At 46.9% G+C, this 21,385-nt stretch overlaps 1 protein-coding gene across 2 annotated transcripts in view; it reads left to right on the top strand.

The window, feature by feature from the left end:
• Positions 1 to 10,432: 10,432 nt before the first annotated feature.
• SCNN1G (sodium channel epithelial 1 subunit gamma) overlaps positions 10,433 to 21,385 on the top strand; it is a 34,516-nt gene continuing 23,563 nt past the window's right edge. For both annotated transcript variants that reach the window (XM_054455608.1, XM_054455609.1), the window contains exons 1-4: positions 10,433 to 10,519; positions 13,934 to 14,294; positions 17,069 to 17,369; positions 20,028 to 20,218. In XM_054455608.1, coding sequence (XP_054311583.1) covers positions 10,441 to 10,519; positions 13,934 to 14,294; positions 17,069 to 17,369; positions 20,028 to 20,218 — 932 coding nt within the window. In that variant the 5' untranslated portion in view covers positions 10,433 to 10,440. The remainder of the gene's footprint in view (positions 10,520 to 13,933; positions 14,295 to 17,068; positions 17,370 to 20,027; positions 20,219 to 21,385) is intronic.

Raw genomic sequence — 21,385 nt, 5'->3', positions numbered from 1 at the left:
GATTATTGGCATGAGCCACCACACCTGGCCAATTCTTGCTGTTGTGGTTAGCTATGTTCTGTAAAGTTGCCACAAACACTGACTTAGTGAATACTGAACCATTCTTTCTTCTTCTTTTTTTTTTTTTTTTTGGCAGGTTTCAAAAACTCGCTTTATTCCAATGTGAAATGAAGACATGATGGTTTAAAAACAAGAAAAGTTATTGATCAACTGTGAGGATGCTTTGCTTGCTAGCTCACATCCACCGCCTTTGAAACAACATGCCTGGACAGACCACACCCATAAGCAGCTCTCCGCAAAGACCCAGGCAGATGCCCCAGCTCCCTCCAGCTCACAAGGCAGCCATCTACTCCCCCATCAGAGCTCCAACAGCAGGCACAGAGAAGCAGCATGGGCAGTGGGGAGGGGAAGCAGTGGGGCCTGTGGGGGCCCCCACCACCCACAGAGCTAGTCTCTGTAGAAGGTGCTGTGTGGCAAGGACCAGGACAGGAACTGCGCTATGGAGAGCTGACATCACTTCTGCATCTTTAACTTTCCCCAGGATCCAAGATTCAGCCCTGCTTCCCCCAGCCCCACCCCAGCCCCACTGTGCATTAGGCAGCTCAGGTTAAAATGGGGAGAAGGTCAACCATTGCTTCTAGACAAAATACAGAGTTAGGTTTCCGAGAGCCTCTGGTCACAACATTTTCATCAACTGATCAATATGTAACTTTGCTTTGTGTGTGTTTCTGTTTAAAGTCACCTTATTTAATATGTAGTTGATGCAATAACATTGTCATGATGGCCAACATTACTATAATTCATGCCTTAATAAAGCCTATCTAACATATGCCTTTCTCAGTAAGGCACATACAGCCTTCCTGTGCTTAGGAATACTAGATAGCACTTCGCACTACACTTAGGGGCCGTTGTACTCTGAGCACAATTTAGTGGAATTGTAAATCAGTGACAGAAAGAAATTTGAGAAATTCACAAATATGTGACAATTAAGACACTCCCAAATAAATATTGGATCAAAAAAGAAACCACCGGCTGGGCACGGTGGCTCATGCCTGTAATCCCAGCACTTTGGGAGGCTGAGGGCAGATCATGAGGTCAGGAGTTCAAGACCAGCCTGGCCAACATAGTGAAATCCCATCTCTACTAAAAATACAAAAAATTAGTAGAGCGTGTTGGCGGGAGCCTGTAATCCCAGCTACTCGGGAGGCTGAGGCAGAATTGCTTGAACCTGGGAGGTGGAAGTTGCAGTGAACAGAGATTGCATCATTGCACTCCAGCCTGGGTGACAGTGCAAGACTCTGTCTCAAAAAAAAAAAAATTAAAAAATAAAAAAAACCAACAGAGAAATTAGAAAATATTTTGAGGTGAGTAAAAATGACACAACATATAAAAATTAGAGGATGTAGCTTAAGCAGTTATTAGGGGGAAATTTACAGCCGTGAACACCTACATTAAAAAAGAAGAAAGATCTCAAATCAATAACCTAACTCTACACTCTCAGACCCAAGAAAAGGGAGAATGAATGAAATCATGTAGGGCCTTATGGGCCATTGTAAGGACATCAGCTTCCATAACCTGAGTATCTTTTGTATTCTGAGACTTGGAGAAAAATCCAAAAGATGAAGAACCAACCCACAGGCTTAAAGAAAACTAAAAAAAAACCCCAGTCAATTCTCATTATTCATGGATTTCATATTTCACTAGAATTTATTTGTAACCCTAAAATCAATACTTGCAATGCCTTTAGGGACATGTGCCAAGCAGCAGAAAATTTTAGTCACCCACTGTGCTTGTTCCTAGCTGAGGTCAAATAAGGCAACACTCTACCCTCTTGTTTCAGCTCTTAGACTGTAAACACATGTCCTTTTTTGCAGCCTATTTAGTGCCACAATTTTCACATTTTTGTTTTGTTGGTGAGTTTGCTCCCTAGCGCTGAAGTGCTATCTAGTATTCCTAAGCACAGGAAGGCTGTATGTGCCTTACTGAAAAAATATATGTGTTAGATAAGCTTTATTCAGGCATGAGTTATATAGTGCTGTTGGCCATTATTTCAATGTTATTGAATCAACTATATATTAAATAAGGTGACTTTAAATAAGAACGCACATAAAACAAAGTTGCGTATTGATCAGTTAATGAAAACGCTGTGACCAGAGGCTCTCGGGAACCAAACTCTATATTTCTTCTAGAAGCAGTGGTTCAGTATTCACTAATTCAGTGTTTGTGGCAGCTTTATAAAACATAGCTACCCCAAATAGCAAAAATTGATTGTACATGTCCAGTTCTAAAGGTAATCTGACCATGATATCTCTCATCCACACAGACTGAATAGGCTGGCTGGAGAATGTCCCTTTCACTCCTTCATCTATTCATTCCAAAATTGTGAACTGCATGTCACGGGAGATGAGGCTTCCACTGGAGACCTCCTGCATAAAAGGAGAAACTGTGGCTGCTGTCCGCAGTGCTGATATCTAAAGCCAGCTTCTCTCAAGTGAAGCAGCATCAAAAAAATCATTGAAATCCACACAACTGAATCTGAGGACCCTGGTTCCTACTCCCCAAAGGTCAAAGACAGTAGGTTGCCCCAAAAGACTAAGTCAGTAAGAATGCATGAAGAGAGAGCATTGATCCCATCTTGGTGGGGCAAGATAACATCCACAAGAACTGAGGGACATCATTCTAGATTTGTAGGAATCCTGGAAAGAATCAAACTTGGGAGCAAGATTACTTATCTCCTCTGGATCTCACATTTAGCCAACCCTGTGCCACAGATGCCTAAGCCTTAGTAGCAGCTTAACCAAGTTTCCTAAGCCACTTTATATATCTTTATATCTCCTCTGACTCTATGGAAGTTTTAAGATCTCCTGCTATCTCTTGTGACTAGCCTCCTGAGACCCTGAACCCCAGCAGTGATCTTCTAAGGACCAGAAACTCTACAGAAGTATTGCAAAAACGTTCCAAGGCTGGGCGCAGTGGCTCACGCAGCCCTTTGGGAGCAGCACTTTGGGAGGCCGAGGCGGGCGGATCACGAGGTCAGGAGTTCAAGACCAGCCTGACCAACATAGTGAAACCCCATCTCTACTAAAATATATACAAAAAAATTAGCCAGGCTTGGTGGCACATGCCTGTAATCCCAGCTACTCAGGAGGTTGAGGCAGGAGAATCACTTGAACCTGGAATTGAGCTGAGATCACACCACTGCACTCCACCCTGGGTGACAGAGTGAGACTCTGTCTCAAAACAAAAACAAAAACAAAAACAAATGTTCCAAAGGAGTACAAATAGAATTTCAGAGAAAGCAATGCGTTGGAGAAGCCAAGAGAAGAGAGTGTTTCACTGAGACAATTATCAGTTGCAAGTGCCAAAGAAGGCAACAGTAGAGAAATTATGCAATATGAAATGTTTTTGCAACCCAGAATTTATTCTGATTTTGCTTGGAAAGAACCACTTCTTCCTCATTCTCAGCCATTGTGTTTTGAGTGAAGCTGAATCTACCCAGAGATAGAGCATATAATCCAAGCCTAAGCCAATCAATGCATCCCATTCTTCTAATCATGGTGTTAAACTAGAAGTTGAAACAGCCAGGCATGGTGACTTGCACCTTTAATCCCAGCTACTCAGGAGGCTTAAGCCCAGAAATTCAAGGCTGCAGTGAACTATGATTACACCACTGCCCTCCAGCCTGGGCAACAGAATGAGACCGCATCTCTAATAAGTAAAAAAGGAAGTTGAAACATGCCTCAAACAAGGCAATAAAGCTCAATCAAGATTGTCCTACAATATGTGCTTAAGCTATCAGTCCTTCTGGACTCAGCATTATGTATATGTAGGGGCTAGAGCTAGTGCAGCCATCTTGCAACAACACTGGACAGAGAATGGTGTGAACACTGATGAATTAGAACCAAGACTCAAAGGCAGAAAAACCAGGACCTGTTGACATCTTTTGAATTCAAGTGTAAGCTGAGCCTGAAGCCAGACTCCCTTATACACGAGCCAATTTGTTTCATTATTTAGCCTAAGCTATTTCACGATTGTTTGATTCTGATATTTGCAATATACAGAGTTTTACCTGAATTAGAAATAAGTGCTGGATGCAGAATGTTTTGAGTGACGCATGATAAAATGTGGAATTGACAAGGGCCAAATAGATGGGGTATAGGGCAATAAAAGCCCCTCTGACACAGCTAGGAGGTTGTGCTTTCAATAAGCCCCCATCACCATGGGTAATCTGTGCATTCTCTTGACCCGTAAAAGAGTCTAATTAGTAAAAGAATGTTTCTTCACTCTGAAAGGCCAAGGCGAGCAGATCACTTGAGCTCAGGAGTTCGAGACCAGTCTGGGCAACATAGCAAAATCCCATCTCTACAAAAAATACAAAAGTTAGCCAGGCACAGTGGCATGTGCCTGTAGTCCCAGCTACCTGGGAGGCTGAGGCAGGAGAATAGCTTGAGCCCAGCGGGTGGAGGCTGCAGTGAGTCGACACTGTGCCACTGTGCTCCAGCCTGGGTGGCAGCAGTGAAACCCTGACTCAAAAAAAAAAAAAAAAAGTCTCTTACACTAGAAAAATGGTGCTAACTTTTGCCAGAAACATATGTGTGCCCTTTGGGGAAAAAGGGTCCTAGAAAATTAATGTAACCAAGCTTATATTTCTCTATTTCAACAACTGATGCTATTGGCTTAAGCTAAGACTATACACAGAAATAGTATCCAGGTCACTGAATTAAGAGCCCAATTAATAAATAAGAATGGTCTTCTAGCATGCCACCACCCTCATCAGCCCAGCAAAAAAGACTTATCTTGTCTTCAACAAGGAAGACCTTGTTGATTGCTTCTTAGAACCCTCCCATCCAACTACATAATATAAATGTGGTCCTGGAAATGTGAGTCCGTTTGACCCCACACCTGACTGATATTAGCCTTAGGTCCTATGAAGATAATTTGGTAAACTTTGGGTCTTATTGAGATAGCTGGTCAGGTGCGATGACTCACACCTGTAGTCCCAGCACTTTGGGAGGCTGAGGTAGGTGGATCACTTGAAGTCAGGAGTTCGAGACCAGCCTAGCCAACACAATGAAACCCCGTCTCTACTAAAAATACAAAAAAAAAAAAAAATAGCCTGACGTGTTGGAGCATGCCTATAATCCCAGATACTCAGGAGGCTGAAGCACGATAATTACTTGAACCCAGGAGGCAGAGATTGCAGTAAACTGAGATCACGCCACTGTACTCCAGCCTGGGTGACAGAGACATCATCTAAAAAAAAAAAAAAAAAAAAGAGAGAGAGAGCTAGGATCAAGGAGAGTCTATTTCCCTGTCAGAGTTCTAATTACCCGTTATCCCTTTAAATAGCTCAGGGCCCTCCCTGTTGTCATTTGGCATAGAAAAATGTTGCCCAGATTTGTAGATATTCATCTGGGACTAGATATGAAATACACTCACTTTAAGAAACAGAAGAAGGCATCACCACATCCAAGTGGGAAGATAGGATTTTTATTCTCTATATTAGTTGGGACTTTTTTGGTTTTGAGTGAGATAAACAACTCTAAATGTCCTAAACACAATAGCAAGTTTATTGGCTCATATGACTAAGAATTCCAGGAGGTAGACCCAGCTGTAGGCAGTGCTGGGTCCAGAGACTTGCTGGAACCCTCTCCATCACTGGGCTCTGCTTTTCTTTGTGTTGGTTTCACTCTAAGGCCCCATGTGATACTCTCCACAGCCCTTGGATCACACAGTCCTTTCTGCTAGAAGTCCCAGTAAAAAGGGACATCCTCCTTTGCAATATTCCAGACAAAGTCTTGGGTGGGTGTGACTCTCACTGGATTGAATTTTGGTCTGTGCCCACTCCTGAGCAAAAGACTGTAACCTAAAGGCCAGGCACAGTGGCTCATGCCTGTAATTCCAGCAATTTGGGAGGCCAAAGTGGGCGGATCACCTGAAGTTAGGAGTTTGAGACCAGCCTGGCCAACATGGTGAAACCCCTTCTCTACTAAAAAAAAAAAAAAAAAAAAAAATTATCCGGGCATGGTGGTGTGCACATGTAGTCCCAGCTACTTGGGAGGCTGAGGCAGGAGAATCGCTTGAACCCAGGAGGCAGAGGTTGCAGTGAGCCGAGATAGCACCACTGCATTCCAGCCTGGATGACAGAGTGAGATTCCATCTCAAAAAAAAAAAAAAAAAAAAAAAAAACTATAACCTGAGTGACAAGATAAGCTGATTTGCTAGAGCCAGAGATGGGGGTCAACCTAAGTTGAACCACATGAATGGGGATGGGGGGTGCGGATAGGATTGAATGGTTCTCCAAAGGAAATTCAGGGATGTCTCTAGAATAAAAAGAAATGGATATTGGCAGAAAAACAAGCAAATGGCTTCTACACCATTGCTCTTGACAAGCAAGTCTAAAACCTTAGTATTTAGGGGGCAATGTAAGTCTCATCTATATTGCTTTTTCCTAAGTGGACCAGAAGTGTATTTTGAAAACAAAGGGAAATGTTGGTTCACTTGTTTTAAGGTTTCTTCCTCACTTACAGCCACATGATCTGAGAATTTCCCATTTACCAGTAATGGTGAATCTCTTCAGTCATATTTGTTTTACCCGTTCCTACCCTCACGGTGTTAGCTGATTGGACCAGGAATGAATACACCTGACCCAAAGAAACTAGCTCATTGGCAGGCCAGTGGACAATCAAATTTATCTTCAGGACTCATAAGACTAAGACAGGCTTTGAAAACTCAAGAAAGCCCTCAAAATCCTCTGCCAGGCACAGTGATTTACACCTGTAATCCCAGCACTTTGAGAGGCCAATGCAGGTGGACTGCTTGAGCCCAGGAGTTCAAAACCAGCCTGGGCAATACAGAAAGACCTCCATCTCTACAAAACCCACAAAATTTATCTGGGTGTGGCAGTGCAGGCCTATGTTCCCAGCTACTCTGGAGGCTGAGGGGGGAGGATCACTTGGGCCCGGGAGGTGGAGGTTGCAGTGAGCCGAGATTGCACCACTGCACTCCAGCCTGGGTGACGAAGCCAGACCCTGTCTCAAGTAAAAATAAAAATAAAGAAAGACCACAAAATCCTCCTCCTGAGAGATCCAGACCTTTCCTGGTTCCCATTCTCCTGAGACCCTCTGTGTTTCTTTGGATTCTGTAAAGGACCCCTGCCTGCATCCATTTAATAATTTATTGATTCTGCTTGAGCTAATTTGAGTTTGTTTCTGTTGCCTGAAACCAAATGAGTTTGCTAAGGCTAGGTTTGGTTATAGTCATATCCAAGGATGGCACGGAGGCCAGCGAAGGTGAAGCAGAATATGCCAGAGTGTGAGTAGGAAGAGATGAGGGAAGAGGGACAACAGGGTCAGATGACGGACGGCCTTGTGGATGATGATAAGGACTTTGGCTTTCATTATAAATGAAGCAAGAAGCCATTGAATGGGTTTAAATAGAGAAATGGCATGATCTAACCTTAATTCAATAAGAATCTCTTTGGCTGGCTTATTGACAAGAGGCTGTGGAGGGCAGAATTAGCAAGACTAGTGAGGAGCCTATGGCAATGATTCGGGTGAGAGACAATGATCAATTGGAGCATGGTGGTGGCCCCAGAGGTGGGGAGAAGTAGATTCTAGGTATATTTTATAAATCTGAACACTGATGCTTCAAGAAGGAGAGGATGTTGCCTATGGTCTTATGATGACAGGAGTGGTTTAGAGGCAATACCACTCTGTACTGAAGAATCAGATGGTGATGGTCATAGGAGTGTACACATTTACCAAAACTCCTTGACTTGTACATTTTGGGCCAGGTGCAGTGGCTCATGCCTGCAATCCTAACACGTTGAGAGGCCAAGGCAGGCAAATTACTTGAGGCCAGGAGTTCAAGACCAGCCTGGGCAACATAGTGAAACCCCATCTCCACAAAAATAAAACATTAGCCAGGCATGGTGGCACAAACCTCTAGTCCTAGCTACTATTTTGTAATCTGAGGCAGGAGGATTGCTTGAGCCCAGGAGTTGGAGGCTGCAGTGAGCTGTGATCACACCACTGCATTCCAGCCTGGGTGACAGAGCAAGACCTTGCCTCAAAAACAAACAAACAAAAAAAATTGTGCATTTCACTGTATATAAATTTTAACTTGATTTTTAAAAAAGTCAATCTAGCCTAATTCCATGCCTATAATTCCAGCACTTTGGGAGGCTGAGATGGGTGGGTCCCTTGAACTCAGGAGTTCAAGACCAGCCTTGGAAACATGGTGAAACCCTTCTCTACCAAAAAAAAAAAAAAAAAATTAACTGGGTATTGGTGGCATGCACCTGTGGTCCCAGCTACTTGGGAGGCTGAAGTGGGAGGATCCTTGGAGCCACAGGAAGTTGAGACTGCAGTGAGCCGTGATCATGCCACTACATTCCAGACTGGGTGACAGAGCAAGACCCTGTCTCAAAATAAATAGATAAATAAATAATTTAAAAGACAAAAAGAAGAAAAAGCTGGCTTTATTTTACAGTGAGAATATAACTGCGTATTGTCATTCAAAACAAATATAGAATTTGAACAGTGTGTGTTTCAAAATCCCATTATATATGTATGTGTATATATATAAAACTAATATGTGTATGTGGACACACACACATACACACACACCAAATAATAACCAAACTGTTAGCCATGCTTATTTGGGGAGGGGTGGGGGCAGAGTTTATTGTTTTAATTCTTTGCAATGAGCATATATTGTTAGAAGAAGCAGTTGAGATTTCTTAGAGGATTTTCTTTAAATTTCTCTCCAATAATGCTGGACCTGTTTCCACCCACCTGGGCAAACAGCCCTTGGACCAGCAACCAAGACATCTCCTAGGAATTTGGAAATTCGGACTCTTAAGACCCACTCCACCCCTGTCGAGTCAGAATCTGCATTTTAACAATATCCATAGGTGATTGTAAGCACATTCAAATCTGAGAAGCTCTAGGTAAGAATAGATCCTTTCCTCTCTCTGGGCCTCAGTTTCTCCCCCGCACAAAGGGTCTGTGCCTCTGTGGTCCCTCCCAATTGCAGTTTTCTAATCTCGTTTCTTGTAATTATCTCAGTCCCTATAAAAAGGCAGCTGAAGCCAGAAAAGGTGGCTTACCTCTGTAATTCCAGCTGTTTGGGAGGCTGAAGCGGGAGGCTCGCTTGAGCTCAGGAGTTGGCAGCTACAGTGTGCTATGATTGCAGCACTGCACTCCAGCTAAGGTGACAAAGGGAGACCCTGTTAAAAAAAGAAAGAGAGAAAGAGAGGAAAGAAAGAAGGAAGGAAGGAAGGAAAGAAAGAAAGAAAGAAAGAAAGAAAGAAAGAAAGAAAGAAAGAAAGAAAGAAAGAAAGAAAGAAAGAAAAAGAAAGAGACAGACAGAGAGAAAGAAAGAAAGGAGGGAGGGGGGACGGAGGGAGGAAGGAAGGAAGAGAGAGAAAGAAGAGAGAAAGAGGGAGGGAGGAAAGAAGGAAGGCAAGCAAGCAAGAAAGAGAAAGGAAGGAAGGCAGGCAGGCAAGGAAGTAAGGAGGAAAGAAAGGAAAGAAAGAGAGAAAGAGAAAGAAGGACAGGCCAGGCGCGGTGGCTCACACCTGTAATCCCAGCACTTTGGGAGGCCAAGACGCGTGGATCACCTGAGGTCAGTAGTTTGAGACCAGCCTGGCCAACATGGTGAAACCGCGTCTCTACTAAAAACAAAAATTAATCCGGGCATGGTGGCGCGCGCATGTAACCCAGCTACTGGAGAGGCTGAGGCAGGAGAATTGCTTGAACCCGGGAGGCGGAGGTTGTAGTGAGCTGAGATCGCATCATTGCACTCCAGACTGGGCGACAGAGCGAGACTCCGTCAAAAAAAAAAAAAAAAAAAAAGGAAAGAGGAAAAGAAAGAAAAAGGAAGGAAGGAGGAAAGAACGAAAGAAAGAGAAAGAAGCAGCTGAAAAGGTCAAAGGATGAGTGGCCTGGCTGAACAGCCCCTGCTGCCTACAGCCGGACGCAGGTGGGCACTGAAGTGGCCTCACGCTGCAGGTCTGGAGGGAGTCCGAGGAGCGAGGCTGCGTGGGATTCCTGCTGGTGCTAGCGCAGGCACCTGCCATCTGGACGAGAGCGGAAGGAAGTCGCGGGGCAGTAATAGGGGGCGGGAGGCGCTGCTAGGCGCCTTGGGGTAAATGCCGCAGAGACCCAGCGGGAATGCAGGGTGGCAGGGCGGCCTCGGGGCGGCAGCAGGCACTGCGCGGTGGCCCAGGAAGGCACAGCGCAGGCCGGGCTGGGGCGCAGGGCGGCCTCGGGGCGCCAGGGGGCGTTGCGAAGTCGTGGCCCGCTCCGGGCGGTCTCAGGTGCCTGGCGGCCTGGGGAAAGCACCTGGGCAGGTGGGGGCGGGGCCTGGGGAGGCGGGGCCCTAGGGGGCGGGGCCCGGCCGACCCACAAGATCCCGTGGTGGCGCTGCCAGGGGATGCTAGCCCGAGAGCGAGCAGAGGAGCAGCGCACCCGGATCGCTCATTCACGAGCCTTGGACCCTTTGGAACCGAAAGGTGAGTTCAGCCGGGTTGGGTCGGACCAGCTCGGGGGTTCTGGGCACCGGAGAGGCTGCCGGGCGCCAGGGCGTCGGACGCCGTCAGCGCGGTAGGTGGCCGAGCCAGCATCAGCCGGTGGCGGCTTCCCGGTGCCCGGGTTGCTGGGACATCTTGCCCGGGCGGTAGCGGCCAGCTCTCCGGGGTCTACCCACGCCGTGGCCCGGAGCAGAAGCCAGTCGAGAGCCACTCAGAGTCCGGGGGTCTGGTGGTCTCGGGCCGCACCTGGCCTCTTTTCTCCGCCCAGCGCCTGTTCAGCCCCCTTCCCTGCCGGAGTGAGTCGCGTGGACCTGGCCGCTACTGTTCCTTCTACCCTCTGGAATGCTTTCTCCGGGGTGACTCGGTGCAGAAAGAAGCAAACACTTGAAGTGGGCTGGTTGGATTCCCTTCAGCGGCTTCAGCCGGCGCTCCCCCGGGGCAGACGTGGCTTCCGCCACAGGACAGCGCCCGCTCGCTCTGCGCCGGGAGGGCAGGGGCTGCGGGGTCGCTCGGCAGGAGCTCGGGTCCGGGCCCTGAGGCTGAGTTCAAGTGATTTCTGCACAGGAGTCGCCCTTCGGGACGGGCACTGATCGGGAACTCTCCGGTCCAGCGAACCCAACGCTAGACTTGGGGCAAATCTCTCATCCCTCCCCAAGCTTTGGGGTCCTGCACTGTGGGATGGGGGACAGGCAAAGTCGGTGGTAGGCGAGGAGGGGGTGCACGGAGTCGCCGCGGTGAGCCAGGGCCCTGGAATTCTAAAGAACCCTTCAAATCCTTTCTACTTGTGTGGTCTTGGGCAAATTACCCAACCTGTGTGCCTCAGTTTCCTTCTCTGTGAAATGGGCCAAGTAATAGCACCTCATATAACTGTAGTGAGGATTAAATCAGGTAGTGTGTGAAAAGGACTGAGTGGGATGCCTGGGAGTAGAGAAAGGGGTCAATAAGTAATAGCTGCTATTATTGCTGCTTTCCCTGCTGCTGTTATTATTAATGATTGAGGAGCAGCCTAGCTCCTAGTTGTTAAAGGGACTCCTAGGTGCAAATCCCAGCTCAGCCACTTTCTAGTGTGACCTTGGGCAAGCTACTTAACCTGTCAGCATCTGTTTCATTTGTACAATGGGAGTGGTTGTGATACCTACCTCAGACGATTGTTGTGAAAATTAAATGAGGTGACACCTGCAAAGTACTTAGAAGAGTAAGTGCTGGATATCAGCTAGTAATTCTTCCACCAAGGGTATCACATTGGCTCAGGCTGCATAATCTAATGGTAGCTACAGTCTTGTTTTGCTTTGAAGTTGAAATATTATTTACATGAATATTTTATCTGTTTTGCAAAGAGCAAGATCGGTTCCCTTCCTTCACTTGGGGCTCCTCTGACGTTGTCGACTGATCCATTGGGGTCAAGGTCGATTCTGGGGAAGGGGCTGATGGGGTAGAGGGACCCCTGACAGCTGGGGATAGGAGCTTCCAGAATCACAGCTTCTGTTGAACATTCACAGAGGAGGGCTGTAGTTTTATTTGACAAGCAATTGAACCTGGACCTAGATTTTAAAAACAAACTCTTGCTAATTTTTTTCTTTCTTTCCTTCTTTCTTTCTTTATTTTTTATTTTTTTGGATTGTAGTGAGGGAGGAGGTAAAGATAGGCAATATTTTAAGTGATAAAAAAATAAATTATATTCCTCTTGCCCAGAGGCTACTAGCATCATTTTGATGGTGTTCTTCATCCCGGTAAAATCATATCAATCTATGGAGGGTTTAGAGCAGTTTGGCTGCTCTGGGCATCTCACCTCCATGCCCAGCACTCCATTTCCTTTCCATCAGAGGCCTTAAACCCACTAGCATCATAAGCTTGGAAGCCTCCTAGCTTTGCTCCAGCTTCCAATTTTAGCCCACATTTCATGGGTTCAGGGTGGGAAAAAAAGGCATAACTCTGCAGGTTCCGAATCCTGCCTAAAAATCTTGATGGGGCATATCGAAGTCACAGACACAGGCCCTCTCTGGTCCTGGGGACCACCCTGTATACCCTAGGATATGTCCTAATTTGCCTTTGTCACTGTAGAAGGCATAGGGGGACACAGTTTTCATATATCCCCCACCCCCAATACTAGTGCTCACAAGTCTTGGGAAGTGGTCATGCGCACTGTTCAGAGTTTGGAAATTAAATAGCTCTGTATTCCTTCTCTTTACTCCTACCTTTAGTTCTTGGTACTGTTAATTAACTCTCTGCACCCAGCATACTACCAGGCCCCTCAAAGGCATATGCCATAGCGGTGAAGGCTGCAAGGTTCCATCCAGCTCCTCCACTAACCAGCTGCATCATCTTACACAAGATATTCAACCTCTCTGAGCCCCTTTTTCTCCTCTGTAACAGGATATAATAATGGCATGCCTACTTCATGGAATTATTGAAACACAAAATGAAATATATATAGGCTATGTGTATATTTATAGAGAGAGACTAATTTACTTATGAGACTAATGAGACTATATATTATAAACATGAAATGAGTTTTTATGTGGTATATTAGTCCATTTCTAAAATTATTTCTCATTGTAAAGTTTGTATAGTTGAGATGCATTGTGTACATTGATGAATGTGATAATTTGCTTTCCAATACTGGTACTCTCCCCTAAAGCTGTTATTAAATCAAGGGCATTCTCTAAATTAATGGTATCTTATAATCAAGGAAATATGGCACAATGCCTGGCAAACACTAAGTGGCCAATAGTTGTAGGTTATTGTTACATCAGGTGATCTAGAAACATTAAGAGCTTGACTGTAAAGAGAAGAAATGAAAGAGAAATCGTTTCACTTATAATAAAGCCTCAGAGAAAAGGCTGGGGAAAATGCAGCCAGGAACATGATCTAAGGTGGCTGCCGGGAAATTTTCTTGGCAGATTTCATCTGTCAGTTACAATCTGCCGAGCACTACTCTGTGCCAGACACTGTGCTAGGCACCAGGGGGCATAATGAGATAGGAATGCTGCCCTTGAGGAAGGCGGGCTACTGGAGGTGATAAGGCACGCGTACCCCTGCCTGATAAGAGAGCTGATGGGGCTGCTTTCAGAGTTCCTGCCCAGGAACCCGAGAAACAGTCCTGCAGCCTGTCCAGCCAGCGCTTCGCAGGTTGCACCTCACCCAGCCCCCGTACGGCTAGGCCTGGGGGCTGTAAGAGAAGTAGGCAGCTTCTCTGGCAGCTGTGGTGGCCAAAAACAAACGTCCCGTGGAAAAGGGGCCAAGGCTTCAGAATGCAAAGTGCCTAAGCCACAGAGGAACAGAGGAAGGAGGTCTCTAAGGGCGCGTGGACTGGTGTTTCCCAGACTGTGGTCTCCAGGGACACACTAGCCGGCTAGTGCCTGCCAGCTCACCTGCTTCTCTTCTTTGCCCCTCCAGCACGCCCCTCCTCAAAGTCCCGTCCTCAAAGTCCCATCCTCGCCATGGCTCCCGGAGAGAAGATCAAAACCAAAATCAAGAAGAATCTGCCCGTGACGGGCCCTCAGGCGCCGACCATTAAAGAGCTGATGCGGTGGTACTGCCTCAACACCAACACCCATGGCTGCCGCCGCATCGTGGTGTCCCGCGGCCGTCTGCGCCGCCTCCTCTGGATCGGGTTCACACTGACTGCCGTCGCCCTCATCCTCTGGCAGTGCGCCCTCCTCGTCTTCTCCTTCTATACTGTCTCAGTTTCCATCAAAGTCCACTTCCGGAAGCTGGATTTTCCTGCGGTCACCATCTGCAACATCAACCCCTACAAGTAAGACGCATGAGCAGGGAAAGGCGAGTAGGGAGCCAGGCCCCCCACAGAGGCCAAAGCCCCTCCTGAAAGTGACACACTGGCAGCCTGGACGTCGATTCCAGCCTACAAATGTGCTTTCTAGAAATTTGAATTTGTTGCTAATGCTGGTAAACAGCCCTCTCCCCTCTTCTGAATCTGTATGTACCAAGTTTTCTGACCATCAGTGACTTTTTTTTTCTTTTCTTTTTCCTTTTTTGAGATGGAGTTTCGCTCTTGTTGCCCAGGCTGGGATGCAATGGCGCGATCTTGGCTCACTGCAACCTCCACCTCCCAGGTTCAAACAATCCTCCGGAGTAGCTGGGACTACAGGGGTGTACCACCGCGCCAGGCTAATTTTTTGTATTTTCAGTAGAGACGGGATTTCACCATGTTTGGCCAGGCTGGTCTTGAACTCCTGACCTCAGGTGATCCACCTGTCTTGGCCTCCCAAAGTGCTGGGATTACAGGTGTGAGCCACCGCACCTGGCCTTTTTTTTTTTGGAGGCAGGGTCTCACTCTGTCACCCAAGCTGGAGTGCAGTGGTGCAATCATAGCTCACTGCAGCCCCGACCTCCTGGGCTCAAGTAGGAGCCTGCAGGAGGCTCCTACTGCAGCCTCCTGAGTAGCTGGGACTATAGGCACATGCCACCATATCCAGCTAAAATTTTTTATTTTTTAAGAGTTGGAGTCTCGCTATGTTACTCAGGCTGGTCTCAAACTCCTGAGCTCAAGTGATGCTGCCACTTTGGTCTCTCAAAGTGCTGAGATTACAGGAGTGAGCCACCACACCCACCCCATCAATGACTTCTGAGGATGGGCTAGGCCGGAGAGAGTAGAAAGAGGAAGCTGCAGGATTTGTTTCACTTTGAAGAGGCCTGGAACGAACTAACCCCCTCTGCACTCTCCCCATACTAAGCCCAAATTAGCCAACCCCCATCTGCATCCGCGCCCCTGGCTCTCCAAGCTCACATGTTCACTCCCCCTGCAGCATGAGTGAGCTCCAGGCTGACTCAGAAGTGACACCCAGGTGACTTCTGTAAGCACCTCAGCTGCCCCAAACCCTCATCTGAATAAACCCAACCCCATTAATTGAGATCATCGGGCCCTGGGTGTGATCAGCCCTTGGGACTGCCCTATCATCCTCGGCAGGACCTGTTCTAAATGGGTCATCAGAGTCCTTCTCAGGATTATGGAAAACTGGTCCGTGAGGCAGGTCAGAATCAGGCAGACTTTGTCAGAGCAGGGGTGGGGAGAAGGGAAGAAGAACAGGGAAGGAAATTATCAAAGGAAACTAACTTGACCAGAGTCATCAGTGAGTTGGTGCAAAGCTCAAAATCAAGATCAAGTCTAAGACTCTTTCTCCACCCTCCATGTCTTCCTCTTCTTTCTTTCTCCCTCCCTCCTTCTCTCTCTCTCTGGTCCTCCTTCCTTCTTTCCATCCATTATTTGTTCCATAATAATTTACTCAGCATCTATAAACTGTCATGCACTGTACTAGGTTCTGGGATGGAGAACTGAACAACCCAAACACAGTATTTGCCCTAGTGGAGCTTATACTGTAGTGGAGGAATAAAGTCTTAATAAATATAATAACATTAATATAATTAACAATAGAGGCACAGTGGCTCATGCCTGAAATCTCAGCACTTTCAGAAGCCAAGGCATGAGGATTGCTTGAGGCCAGGAATTCGAGACCAGCCTGGGCAACAGAACAAGACCCCCTCTCTAAAAACATTTTATTTTAAATTAGCCAGGTGTGATGGCACACATTCATAGTCCCAGCAACTTGGGAGGCTGAAGTAGGAGGATTGCTTGAGCCCAGGAGTTCTAGGCTGCAGCGAGCCATGATTGCACCACTGTACTCCAGCCTGGGCAACAGAGTGAGACCCTGTCTCTAAAATATTACAATAATAGAGGCCATTTAATTATCTATATGTATGTCTGTGTGTGTTTATTATATATAATAAACTCATTGAACCTTCCCAACAAATGCCATTTTACAAAGGAGAAAGCTAAGACACAGAAAGGCTAAGACATTTGTCCAAGGTGAGGTAGCCAGTACCAGGATGGGGAACCTAAACTCAGGTAGTTTTGCTAAACCCAGGGGTTTCTATTCTCAATTGCTATGCTCTGCTGCCTATGCCTAGAGCAAGTGGGAGAAAGGAGAGAGGAGAGAGTGAAGAGGAGGCTGGAACCATTTGATTTGTGAAAATTAAAAGATGATGTATTGTGCTTCATGCAGGCAACTCCTTTATAACTATTTTGTGTTCTTGGGGGTCATTGAGGTAACAGTTATACCCTCCTTCCCCCCAGCACAGATTTGAGGACAATCAGCATGCAGAGGCAGAGTGAGCTGGGTGGAGAAGGAGCCTGCCCATTAGGTAGACTCCTGATTGGCAGTTATTTACTTGTCCTCGCTGTGGCTGGTTTATGGGAGGCACCTGACAGTCACCACTCCAGAAATGCTGGTCGGGACAAACTCATCAACACACCCCGAGAGCAAGCAGACAGTGGTGGCAGAGGTGAAGCCACAGGAAGTCACATATGGGTCACCCATGAGCCTTTCCCTATTTGCTGGAGCCAGGGGTCACTTTGGATGGGTCAAGTCATGAAAGGCGTGGTCTCCTCTGCCAAGGAGTTGGGAAAGGTGGGCACGAGGCTGACACATGTTGATGGAAAACAGCCTGGAGGAGCACCAGTGTTCTGCCAGGGCCGCCTCCCCTCTCCCTGACTTTTCCTCCCCACCTTGGCAGATACAGCACCGTGCGCCACTTTCTAGCTGACTTGGAACAGGAGACCAGAGAGGCCCTGAAGTCCCTGTATGGCTTTCCAGAGTCCCGGAAGCGCCGAGAGGCGGAGTCCTGGAGCTCCATCTCGGAGGGAAAGCAGCCTAGATTCTCCCACCGGATCCCGCTGCTGATCTTTGATCAGGATGAGAAGGGCAAGGCCAGGGACTTCTTCACAGGGAGGAAGCGGAAAGTTGGCGGTAGCATCATTCACAAGGCTTCAAATGTCATGCACATCGAGTCCAAGCAGGTGGTGGGATTCCAACTGGTAAGATTTCACCTTCTTATTCTTTCACTGCTTAGGGGCATGGGCTGGGCTGGGTCCAGGACTCTTCTCCTTGGCCACTAGCCCCTGTGGTCCAACTGGAAGAAATACACCCAGCTGGGGTCAGACACAGTGACTCATGCCTGTAATCCCAACGCTTTGGGAGGCCAACGCAGGCGGATCACCTGAGGTCAGAAGTTCGAGACCAGCCTGGCCAATGTGGTAAAACTTGTCTCCACTAAAATACAAAAATTAGCAGGGCATGGTGGCACATGCCTGTAATCTCAGCTACTTGGGAAGCTGAGGCAAGAGAATTGCTTGAACCCAGGAGGTGGAGGTTGCAGTGAGCCCAGATGGTGCCACTGCACTCCAGCCTGAGTGACAGAATGAGACTCTGTTAAAAAATAAAGCAGGGGGAGAGGTGGGGGGCAAGCAGAGGGAGAGCATTAGGACAAATATCTAATGCATGCAGGGCTTAAAACCTAGGTGACTGGTTGATAGGTGCGGCAAACCACCATGGCACATGTATACCTATGTAATAAACCTGCATGTTCTGCACATGTATCCCAGCACTTAAAGTAAAATTATTTTTTAAAAAAAAGAAAGAAAGAGAGAAAGAAAGAAAAGAAAGGAAAGACACCCAGCTGGGATGATTCAGCTGCAAACAACTGAAACTGATTCAGGTAATTTTAAGTAGTGGGGGGCAGACTGGGGGGAAATGTATTAGAAGGCAACCAGTAACTCTTGGAGGCCTCTCAAAGGGAAGAAATTAGGGCAGATGCAGAGATCTGGGTAGCAAAAAATGATGAAAAGTCATTTCAGATATTGCTGCTGGAGTAAAGAAGCATCAAATATGTTCAGTTTTTGTTGGTGTTGTTAATGCTTAAGAGTCAAATTCCATCTTGGGACTATCTGGTTGGTGAAGCTTGGGTCACCTAATCACCCTTTGGCTAATGGATGGTGGAGTATCTTCATGGACAATTTTACCAGGCTGTATCCAGAGGGGGAAAGGAAATTCTTCCAAAGCAAAATTGAGGTGCAGGCACCCGAAAGAAAAAGATGGACAATAAACAGCAGAAACGTCAATGTTCCTGCAGTACTTGCCTTCATGAGGTACTTGGCCTGACTTCATTTTCCCTTTTGGTCCCATTTGAGGGGATTTTTTTTTTTTTTTGAAACAGAGTCTCATTCTGTCACCCAGGCTGGAGTGCAGTGGTGTGATCTCGGCTCACTGCAACTTCTACCTCCTGGGTTCAAGTGATTCTCCTGCCTCAGCCTCCTGAGTAGCTGGGATTACAGGCATGCACCACAATGCTTGGCTAAGTTTTTGTATTTTTAGTAAAGACTGGGTTTCACCATGTTGGTCAGGCTGGTCTCGAACTCTTGACCTCAGGTGGTCCCCCTACCTCAGCTTCCCAAAGTGCTGAGATTACAGGCGTTAGCCACCGCACCTGGCCTGAGGAGCTCTTGAGAAATGCCATTCACTGAAAATGAATTCTAGTACCTTCCTGGGCAAACTCTATCACCACCCTCCCTCTCCATGCCCCAGCCACCTCTGGAGGACAGGGGCTATGTCCATACCTTATAGGCTTGATTGCCAATTGTGTGACCTTGTAGCTATAGTCCCAAATCCTGAAAAATGGACCTTCTTCTAAATCATTGAGATTTCAAAGTCTTTTTGGGTCCTTTCACAGGATATCTGCAAGGTTCTTCTTGATACCAAAATCAACTCTTTATATATATGTTTATTTGTTTGTTTTAGAAACAAGATTTCACTCTGTCACCCAGGTGGGAGTGGTGCAATCATAGCTCACTGCAGCCTAGAACTCCTGGGCTCAATTTTCCCACCTCAGCCTCCCAAGTAGCTTGGACTACAAGAATGCATCACCACACCTGGATAATTTTTCTATTTTTTGTGGGGATGGGGTCTAGCCATGTTGCCCAGGCTGGTCTCGAATTCTTGGCCTCAATCAGTCTTCCCACTACAACCTTCCAAAGCATTAGGATTACAGGCATGAACCACTGCAACCAGCCAAAATCAGTTGACATCTGTCCATTTAGAAAAGTTTCCAAGCTTTGTGTGATGAGAACATTTGGAATGTACAATGGCTTCCCTATAAAGTTCTCATTGTATATTTCAAACGTGGGTCCTCCCAGCTACCACACGTGGTTGGGAAGGATGGTGTTTCAGTCAACATTTTGTGGGTGAGATAATGGGCACAGAATAACTTGCCTAAGATCGTGCAGAGAAGTAGTCTCTCCTCCTCCTGCAGAGTCTGGGCTGGAATCCAGATGTCTTGACTGTTGATATGATAGGAAATGGGAAAGGTTGTTAGGAACGTAGTAGCATCAATTGGATGAACCCTAGGTGCCTAGGGACCCTGAAGAAGCTGGTTTTGCTTCTTCCTTGGTGGGCAAGTAGTGCAGAGTTGCAGGAGTAGGACTCTGTGTCCTTTCTCACTCAGCCCCTTTTTGGTCCTTGAGGCTTGAGGATGATCACTCCCAACCCCTAGAAGTGAGAGGAAACCCATCCTTGCCCCAGATATCCAACCTGTTCCCCTGAGTATCTGGCCTGGAGTCTCAGTCCCTCATTCTTATGGTCCTTCTGAAGAGTAGCGATAGGACCGATGGCTTCAGCCTCGCATCTCCTCTTATTCACAGTGCTCAAATGACACCTCCGACTGTGCCACCTACACCTTCAGCTCGGGAATCAATGCCATTCAGGAGTGGTATAAGCTGCACTACATGAACATCATGGCACAGGTGCCTCTGGAGAAGAAAATCAACATGAGCTATTCTGCTGAGGAGCTGCTGGTGACCTGCTTCTTTGATGGAGTGTCCTGTGATGCCAGGTCAGGAGAGAATGCTGCTCTCTCAGCCTCTAAGGACTGGCAGCTCTGAGTACCAGGCCCCTTGCAAGAATCTACAGCCTTGATGATAGGTCTTGGGAGCAAAGGGTGCTCTTCTCACTGACGCTGCCTTTTGGAAACTGCTTACATGGGAGCTGTGTTCTAGAGTCAGTGAGTGAGGTGTACATGACATAAAATCAAAATATCCTTAAACTCATTAAACTACTCATTAAAAACAAGGTAGTTGGCCAGGCATGGTGGTTCACGTCCCTAAATCCCAGCACTTTGGGAGGCTAGTGTGGATGGATCACTTGCGGTCAGGAGTTCAAGACCAGCCTGGCCAACACAGTGAAACCCCATCTCTACTAAAAATACAAAACCTAGCCAGGCATGGTTATGCACACCTGTAGTCCCAGCTATTCAGGAGACTGAGGCAGGAGAATCACTTGAACCCGGGAGGCAGAGGTTGCAGTAAGTCAAGATTGATTGCGCTACTGCACTCCAGCCTGGGCTACAGAGCAAGACTCTGTCTCAAAACAAAACAATACAAAACAAAAAAACACTAACCCACAAGGTATTAGATAGGCACAAAAGTAATTGCTGTTTTTGTCATATAGTGTGCATATAACCTAACCTTGTATATTACCATCATGCATACTGATGATTAAGAACCATCGTTCTAAGGAAGGAAGGAAGAGAAGGAGGGAGGGATGGGAGGACAAAGGCCCATGTTCGAATATGTGAGATTTCAAACCTTTCACCTTTATGATAACACTCAGATCCCTTATAGTGACTGGGCAGTGGGTGAGACATTCTAAAGTGTTCCTGGGCTGGGCCCAGTGGCTCATGCTTGTAATCCCAGCACTTTGGGAGGCTGAGGAAGATGATTGCTTGAGCTCAGGAGTTTGAGACCAGCCTGGGCAATGTGGCAAAACCTCCTTTCTACAAAAAAAATTCAAAAACTTATCTGGGCATAATGGCACATGCCTGTAGTCCCAGCTACTCAGGAGGCTGAGGTGGGAAGATTGCTTGAGTCTGGGAGGTTGAGGCTAGAGTGAGCCATAATTGTGCCACTGCACTTCAGCCTGGGCAACAGAGCAAGACCCTGTCTCAGAAATAAAATAAAATACAATAAAATAAAACACTAAGCCTCTTTCACCTATCTGTATA

The sequence above is a fragment of the Pongo pygmaeus genome, chromosome 18, assembly GCF_028885625.2.
Source record: "Pongo pygmaeus isolate AG05252 chromosome 18, NHGRI_mPonPyg2-v2.0_pri, whole genome shotgun sequence".
NCBI classification, from domain to species: domain Eukaryota; kingdom Metazoa; phylum Chordata; class Mammalia; order Primates; family Hominidae; genus Pongo; species Pongo pygmaeus.
Note: the sequence above shows the minus strand (reverse complement) of the source record. Positions and strands in the feature narration are given on the sequence as shown.